Here is an 8,758-nt window from a genome sequence, read left to right as displayed (position 1 = left end):
TGCCAACAACCATGCCTATAGAAACTCAATTTCTACAATATACGCTAGGATCAGGGAAGTAGGGGGGAAAGACAAGAGCTCGAGCATATTTAAATCATGGACCCGTGAATTACAAGACCCTGACATACAAGAGTTGAAGGCTGGAACTCAGTAAGAAAAGCGATACTAAACTAAAGGTGGAGGGAAACCTATTTCAAAATAATACACAGGGCAATATACGGATTTGACAAATCCCAAAGCTCCAACGGCCCGACGAGACTACAGGCGTGCCCGAGATGTGCGGCACCCAAGTCTAACTTCCTGCATGGCATTTGGCACTGCCCAAAAATTAAAACGTTCTGGGCAGAGATCCAAAAACTGATACAAGAAGTAGGCGGACAACCCCAACCTCTACAGCTTACGCCACAAACATTCATACTACATATAATACCAAACCAGACAAAAAAAACTACACTATCCCACACCATACTCCTGATTAGCAAAAGATGCTTACTCAATAATTGGCTACAAAGCGACCCACCGGGAGTAGGAGTGGTCATACAGCAAGTAAAACACCTCCTTAAAATGGAAAGAATTGAAATAGAACGCAAGGTGGAATCTCAAGCCAAAAAGTTTTTTGAGAAATGGAGGGAATTCATCGAGAAATTCCTCGACCCCAACGAAATCAAGGAATGCATGATGCAATTCACTAACACTACTTGGTATTACAGCCAGAAAGATATGAACAGATTAGGAGTATTAGAGATATCGTAGGAGAAGCCGACTACCAAAGATCTAGACTAGAGAAAGATAAACGTCACGGAAAATGTGACACCGTCAACGAGTCCCAACAGTTCAACAGTTCAATATTTTAATGCTTAAAGGAGATGTCCCGCGCCGAAACGGGTTTTTTTTTTTTTAAACCCCCCCCCCGTTCGGCGCGAGACAACCCCGATGCAGGGGTTAAAAAAACCACCCGCACAGCGCTTACCTGAATCCCGGCGGTCCGGCGTCTTCATACTCACCTGCTGAAGATGGCCGCCGGGATCCTCTGTCTTCATGGACCGCAGGGCTTCTGTGCGGTCCATTGCCGATTCCAGCCTCCTGATTGGCTGGAATCGGCACGTGACGGGGCGGAGCTACACGGAGCCCCATAGAGAAGAGGAGAAGACCCGGACTGCGCAAGCGCGGCTAATTTGGCCATCGGAGGGCGAAAATTAGTCGGCACCATGGAAACGAGGACGCCAGCAACGGAGCAGGTAAGTATAAAACTTTTTATAACTTCTGTATGGCTCATAATTAATGCACAATGTACATTACAAAGTGCATTATTATGGCCATGCAGAAGTGTATAGACCCACTTGCTGCCTCGGGACAACCCCTTTAAATGTTTTTTTTTTTTTGATAAAAGCTATAAGACAAGAGAGAGGAGACAATAAAGAAAAAGGAAAAGATTACACATGGGAATGAGATAAATCTGAATTATCAGTAAGAATACAAAATAGAATACGCATAAAAACCTTTTCTTTGTACGAAAACAAGTTTATTAGAGAAACTCTTTTTGTATAAGTTGTTACCGCAAAGACAGAGGAAGTAGAAATGTACACCCATGTATGTAATCTATGAAAATGCAAATAAAAAAGAGTTTACAAAAAAAAAAGATGGTAAGGGAGTACGTAGCCGATTGTACCACTGTCCTCCGTGATGCCTCTGCTCCATACAACAATTGGATGTCAAAGCTGAACACGTGGCACAAACTTGCGCTTTTAGCCCAGGAGTTGCTGGCCTGCCCTGCCGCTAGCGTCTTGTCAGAGAGGGTGTTTAGTGCAGCTGGGGAAATCATCACGGATAAGCGAACCCGCCTGTCAACTGCTAGTGCCGACATGCTTTCACTTATAAAGATGAACAAAGGCTGGATTTCCCCAGACTTCTTTTCTCCATCGGCAGAGAGCAGCGGAACCTAATGATTCTTTTCGCTGCAACCGGATAAATAAGCATTCTCTATCACCGGAAAAAAGGGGGAATTAGCTTTGTCAATCGCTCTCGGATATTACTACTCCTCCTTCTCCTAAAACAGCATTTTATCACGTTAAACTGCCAATTTTTCTGTGGCCTAAAAGGCTCAGCTTATAATTTTTTTACAATTTTTCAAAGTTTCAAAAGTATTGATACTTTAACAGAAATCAATTTTTTTCACAGGGCTGCCTCCAGGCTCTGTTACAAATTAAGCAACACCTTCCCTCGCGGTTGCACAATTTTTCAGTGGTACTCTTGTACTCTTGGTACACCAATTTTTCTAGCCCTCACCTATAATGTTATCTAACTAATTTTTTTTTTAACTTTGCTACAGAAATGTTACTGGGGTCTGTCCATACCTTTGCTAAAGAAATGTTACTGGGGTTTGCCTATACTTTTACCACAGAAATGTTACAGCGGTCTGCCTATATTTTTACTACAGGAATGTTACAGGGGTCTGCCTATACTTCTGCTACAGAAATGTTACAGGGGTCTGCCTATACTTCTGCTATAGAAATGTTACAGGGGTCTGTCCATACTTTTGCTATAGAAATGTTTCTGTCGTCTGCCTATACGTTTGCTACAGAAATGTTACTGGAGTCCGCCTATCCTTTTACTACAGAAATGTTAAAGGGGTCTGCCTATACTTCTGCTACAGAAATGTTACTGGGGTCTGCCTATACCTTTGCTACTTGAATGTTACAGGGGTCTGTCTATACTTCTGCTACAGGAATGTAACTTGTGTCCGCCTATACTTTTACTACATGAATGTTACAGGGGTCTGCCTATACTTTTACTACAGGAATTTTACTGGGGTCTGCCAATACTTTTACTACTGAAATGTTACTGGGGTCTGCCTATACTTCTGCTACAGGAATGTTACTGGCGTCCGCCTATGCTTTTCCTACAGAAATGTTACAGGGGTCTGCCTTAACTTTTGCAACAAAAATGTTACAGGGGTCTGTCTATACTGTGGGTGCACAAAGACTTCCCATCGTGGTGTTTTGCCTATCTGGCACAAATGTACTAACTGACTAGGGCAGAAATGTGGGCCGAGGGGGTGAAACTCTGCCATGTTTGGGCACTCTGATTCCTTCCTGTGTAATACCATCTTTGTGCACTGACAGCATAGGTAAGTCCAAGGAACTCAAAGATTTTCTCTTGCGATCTTGAGCTATCTGACACTTACACAGAATGAATTGTGTGGGGACACATGGATTTCCCATTGCTATGCAACTTAGGGCACCTTGTTATGCCACCTCCTTCTCCTGCTTGGGTGTGAGCTGAGGTGGAGGTCCCTGGCAGCGTGAAACTGCCTTGTTTAGGTGCTGTGATTTCTTTATGTGTAATACTTTCCTTGGGTTCCTTTGGCTGGCCTATGCTGTGGGTGCACAAAGACTTCCCATAGCGCTGTTTTACCTGTCTGGCACAAAAACACTGACTGACTTGGGTAGGGTGCAGAGTGCAGATGGCTTTTTCTATTGCATCTGTGACACCTACACAGAATGAATAGCATGTGGACATTGCTATGCAACTCAGGGCACCTTGGGTCACACAAGGTGGAGGCTGGTACCGAGCCTGACCTAGGACCCGTTCGCATGCTTCCCACACAGAGTATTGCGGGTCCTACCTCAGTCATGATTTCTTGGGCTATTTATGCCACCTCCTCCTCCTGCTTGGGGTCTGGGGATCTGCGTTGGCCTGCATAGATTATCTGTCGTGCTACAAATTACCACTGTTATCCGAGATACAGGATTTGAGCATTCACAGGGAGCGTTAGTGATTTCATGAGACTTTCACAGGGTTACTGTGGTGGTTACTTTTGCGACACCTCCTGCTTCAAACCAATCTTTGGTGTTAGTATGTGCTGCTGCATTGTCGAGATGTGTAGAAGTGCTGGCACCTGAGTCCCCTTTATGCCCACCTTTGTGGCTCCTGACAATTTTGTGATGGAGGTGTTACGGAATTGGAATGATGATCGTACGTCAATTTATCATTAATTCTCAACAGCATCGTGGGCTATCGCCCACACTTTCAAAGAGGGTCACTGCCTGGCCCTGCCAACCCTCTGCAGTGTGTGCCTCCAGTTCCTCCTCATCGCATACGCACTTAGAAATAGACATGAGGGTGGTATAGCTATGAAGCGAACATTTGGCATGAGACAAGCTGAAAACTGAGCAGAAAAAAATGTGTGTGCGCTATGGACGCAGGGTCGTGTGTGTGTGTGGGAGGGGGGGGTGGACTGCAATGCCAGCATGTAACCCAGGAGAAGAGGCAGCAGTGTCACCCGCAGGCAGTGATTGTCGTTGGTTGCAGGTAGTGTGGTGCTTAGCTAAGATGTGCCAGCGCATGTGCCTTGCTAATGAGAGTTTGTCCGAAGTAAATTGTTAGGGGGGTAAGCGCCAGACTCTTGCCCCCATTTTGGCTTAATAGTGGGACCTGGGAGCCTGGGATGCAGCCATGCATGCTGCCCCTGCCCTTCTCTATCCATTTCTTTTGCGTTTTCATGACTTTCTGATGTTTTCTGGTGTTTCACAAGTCATCAGGTATGCGGAGCATCGGTCCTATACAAAAATGCACGAGTCGACTATTGACATCAATAGGGTTTATTACTCGAATCGAGCTCTCGAGTATTATGAAAAGTTCGACTCGAGCAACGAGCACCCAAGCATTTTGATGCTCGCTCATCTCTAATAATTAACATTGCCAGAAACATTGCTTATTTGCTGACTTCAGGAGTTAAACTTTATAAAGCGCCCTCTTAATTGCAAGAAAGTTCATTCAAATGTGTGCTATCCATTTTGTTTTATTCTTGGATTACTTGAGCCATTGACGGTGTGGCTTTAGATTAAGCACCATGCAGATTTCATACTTGGAGGTGCTACAGTGGGAGTTAATTCTTCTAAAACCAGGTCTTGGTGGATTCTGAAGTATGCTTGGGATCAATGTCTCTAATGCATCTAATTCCTCCATAAACTAGAGAGCTATACACATGGAACACCAAAAACAGGTGAACTGCATACCAGTCTCAACTGGGACTCACAGGCAGACATAATTCCCAGACTGACAAATGACCCAAAACACTTATCTAGGATACCAGCATGCATACACTGATGGAATAGATTAGGTATGTGATATTGGTTCATTTTTTGGCCAAAACACCTAAGCCCATGAGCCCGCTTCAGGGGGCCTCGTTGTCTTGTGGTTCTATACTCTAACAAGACAGCAACCACGTGAAACCTGCCTGTATGCAGGATGATCCCCTCTGGAACCTAGGGACTTACCTCACCCTAGATGGTAAACGGTCCAAGCAGCACAGGACACAGTTCACACGAACACACCAGGGATTGTATACTACACATAACACCATTTACACTGAACAGGACTCCCATGTCCAGCCACCTGCAGGGACATTCAGTACATGTCACTGTACACACCTACACAACAATATACTTTAATGCATATACCAGGGTAGTGGGCAACCAGCATCCTCTAGAAAGAGAGGCTGGTTTATATGTACAGCAGACCAGTGGGGATAGGCTGGTTGGAGAACACCACATCCAGCTAGCTCAATAATCCCACACCTGTGGAATTGTGCTCCAGTAAATCCATAGAACTACAGGTCCCAGAAACACAACCTGTCAGTTGGAAGGTCAAATGATGTCCACACTTCAGCTTCCTCACAGAAAGCATGAAGTTTTGCTTCCAGGATTTCTTGATACTTGAAATCCATCTTGCCTTCCACACATTGCAGGTTTCCAGTGGTAGAGGAAGCAAATCATCACCGAGCCATCGCCATGCTTCACTACATGCAGGGTGTTCTTTTTAGCGTAAGCTTCATTCTTCCTCCTCCAGTTTTAGGGCTCCCACCCACTAGCGTTTTTTTACTGCGAAATTCGCAGCATTTTTTTTTCTGCAGGGGTCTTTGGGCTATGGGATTTGTAAAGCTAAAATCGCGATTGCGCAAAATCGCGATTTCGCGGTAAATCGCGATTTTGCGCGATCGCGATTTTAGCTTTACAAGTCCCATAGACCCCCTGTAGAAAACAAAAAACGTGCGAATTTCGCAGTGAAAAAAAACGCTGGTGGGTGGGAGCCCTTAGAGGAGCATTAAGGCCTTCAGTGTTTAGTGTTTGCTTTACTCTGCAAGCAGAATCCTAATTGTCTGCTGCCACGACATCTTGCTACAGATCTTTTGGAGTCATTGGAGAGTTTTTCACAATCTGCCTCCTCGGGAATCTGGTGGTAGCCAGTGATCACTCCCTCTGTACGCCAACACATCCTCCAAAATACAAGGTCTTTCACGGCTGCACTGAATTGAAAAAAAAAAAAAAGGAATGACCAGTGTAGCACAAAAGAGGAAATGATTTAGTGGTTCTTAAGGCTAAAATTAGCTAAGTCACCAAGAGGTTAAATATGTACTTAGGGCAACTGAATTATGTGCCAAATATATTCATTAGAGAGAAATATTTAAAAAGAACAATAAAACTTTTCAGGATGGTTTTTGCGAATGTATTTTTTTCCTATTTTAATGTAATAATATGCCAGACTGAATTTGTGGGCTTTTGGGGAATATAACTCTGGCTGTTGAAGCCTGGATCTAAATGAGGTCCCAGAACTGCGGTAATGTCATCAGTATTCTCAAAATCCACAGAAATATCACTTATTAATACTAATATTACTAGAAATCGTCTTTTCTGCAGTTATTATAGTAGCAAAGTATCATTAAAGGTGGTTTCCTCTTGTTTAGATCCCAGTATCCCGCTGTTCCAACCAATGTCCACCTGGAACAAGGAAAAAGACAAGACAAGAAACAATCCATGCCTGCTGCTATCATTGTGACAAATGTTCAGAAGGAGAGATATCCAATATAACCGGTATATGAGGCTAAAGTGAAGATATCATGTGTAGTGATGATTGATATGATGATACTTTTCCCAGTATCACATGGTCATTGTATATGTACATATTCTGGTGGATGGAATACAATAGACAAATCCTGTTAGGTTCTTATATTCTCCATGAATAATTCTCTCTATAGGTAAACTAACACAAATGCATCATAAAAGGATCAACCACTGCAATGTACTATACCAGTACTATAATTGATGCATTATGGGTGGAGGACCCAATTACAGATTTTGCATGTGGGCCCAGCAGTCACAAGTTACACCACTGTACATGTATATAATTGGAGGCTGAACCCTCATTTCCTCTGGTTGAGCTGAGGAACCTTGATCCGGCACTGACAATATTATGTTCTTGCTACTTTTAGATGCTGATAACTGCATTAAATGTCCAGATGATGAATGGTCAAATGAAAAGAGAGACCAATGCCAACCTAAAATCATAGAATTCATCTCTTATCACGATGACACAATTGCTGCAGTTTTCTCATCTCTTTCAATCTTTGGCTGTCTTATAACTAGTTTGGTACTTGGAATATTTATTTACTACCGGGACACTCCTATTGTTAAAGCTAATAACCGAAACCTGAGTTATCTCCTCCTGGTCTCCATCATCCTGAACTTCCTCTCCATATTCCTGTTTCTTGGTCGTCCTATCGATGTAACTTGCAGATTACGTGAGACCACTTTTGGAATCATCTTCTCAATAGCCATTTCTTCACTTCTTGCCAAGACTGTTATGGTCTGTGTTGCATTTAAATCCACTAAACCTGGAAGCCCTTGGAGAAAATGGCTTAGTGTGAAGCTGCCCTATACCATAGTGTTATTGGGTTCATCTATTCAGGTTGTTATCTGTTTGATCTGGTTATCAATCTCTCCCCCATTCCAAGACCTGGACACTCAGTCTTATCCTGGTAAGATTATCATTCAGTGTAATGAAGGTTCTGTTATTGGATTCTACTCTGTATTGGGGTATATGGGGCTCCTGGCAGCAGTGAGCTTTGTTCTGGCTTTCATGGTGAGGACATTACCTGACAGTTTTAATGAGGCCAAGTACATCACCTTCAGCATGCTGCTGTTCTGCAGTGTCTGGATCTCCATGATCCCAGCTCATCTGAGTACCAGAGGGAAATACATGGTGGCAGTGGAGATATTTGCAGTAATGGTGTCCAGCGCTGGACTTTTAGCTTGTTTTTTTTTCCCAAAATGTCATATAATTTTGTGTAAATCTGAAATGAATAAAAAAACCTTCATATTTAGTAAGAATATCTAGAAATATCTGCAAAATCCCAATGTTTCCTGCTAATAATGATAAATGATGTATATCAACCATGTAGAAAGTACATATATGAAATAGTATGGATTTACATATAAAAAAGCTAAAACTATTACAGACTTCTGATTAGGAAATACAAACATATAAGATTTATTAAAATTCTAATTACATGATGCAGAAAATTATAATAAATATGTTGCAGTTATTGATATGTAACCTTTGTCAAATTACTAAGCAAAGGAAATAGTATAGGTAACCCAAATAGACTTTACTATAAATTTTTGGGCCAAGTGTATTTTGTAAACTACCTTCTATATGTCATGTGGTGTTACAGATTTTGTCTAACTACAATTATTTGGAGCTGTTTTTAGACCTCAGGCAACTTATCCATCCACAAGATGAGAATAATGTGTCAGAGTAGATCATGAGGACAGCTGATGTTGAGTCACACATTTTTTTTTACCTGAGCTAGCATGAGAGGGGTATAGAGAAATGTAGTGAAGTCTGACAGTGAGAATTTACTCATTTTTAAATACGTTTATATAAAACACAGAAAACATATTAATTTTTAGCTGTTACA

The 8,758-nt window shown here is 42.4% G+C and overlaps 1 protein-coding gene across 1 annotated transcript; it reads left to right on the top strand.

Annotated features, from left to right (window-relative positions):
- Positions 1–564: 564 nt before the first annotated feature.
- On the top strand, positions 565–8,175 carry LOC136573450 (vomeronasal type-2 receptor 26-like). The gene is made up of 4 exons (XM_066574739.1): positions 565–749; positions 5,750–5,825; positions 6,746–6,872; positions 7,271–8,175. The coding sequence occupies exons 1-4, from the start codon at positions 565–567 to the stop codon at positions 8,173–8,175; spliced, it is 1,293 nt and encodes a 430-aa protein (XP_066430836.1).
- Positions 8,176–8,758: the final 583 nt, after the last annotated feature.

The sequence above is a fragment of the Eleutherodactylus coqui genome, chromosome 7, assembly GCF_035609145.1.
Source record: "Eleutherodactylus coqui strain aEleCoq1 chromosome 7, aEleCoq1.hap1, whole genome shotgun sequence".
Taxonomy (NCBI): domain Eukaryota; kingdom Metazoa; phylum Chordata; class Amphibia; order Anura; family Eleutherodactylidae; genus Eleutherodactylus; species Eleutherodactylus coqui.
Note: the sequence above shows the minus strand (reverse complement) of the source record. Positions and strands in the feature narration are given on the sequence as shown.

Coding starts and splice junctions, on each gene's coding strand:
- LOC136573450 (XM_066574739.1), top strand. CDS start 565: ATGGAAAGAATTGAAATAGAACGCAAGGTGGAATCTCAAGCCAAAAAG. Junction 750..5,749: donor TTAGGAGTATTAGAGATATC/GTAGGAGAAGCC, acceptor CACACATTGCAG/GTTTCCAGTGGTAGAGGAAG. Junction 6,873..7,270: donor AGAGATATCCAATATAACCG/GTATATGAGGCT, acceptor TGCTACTTTTAG/ATGCTGATAACTGCATTAAA.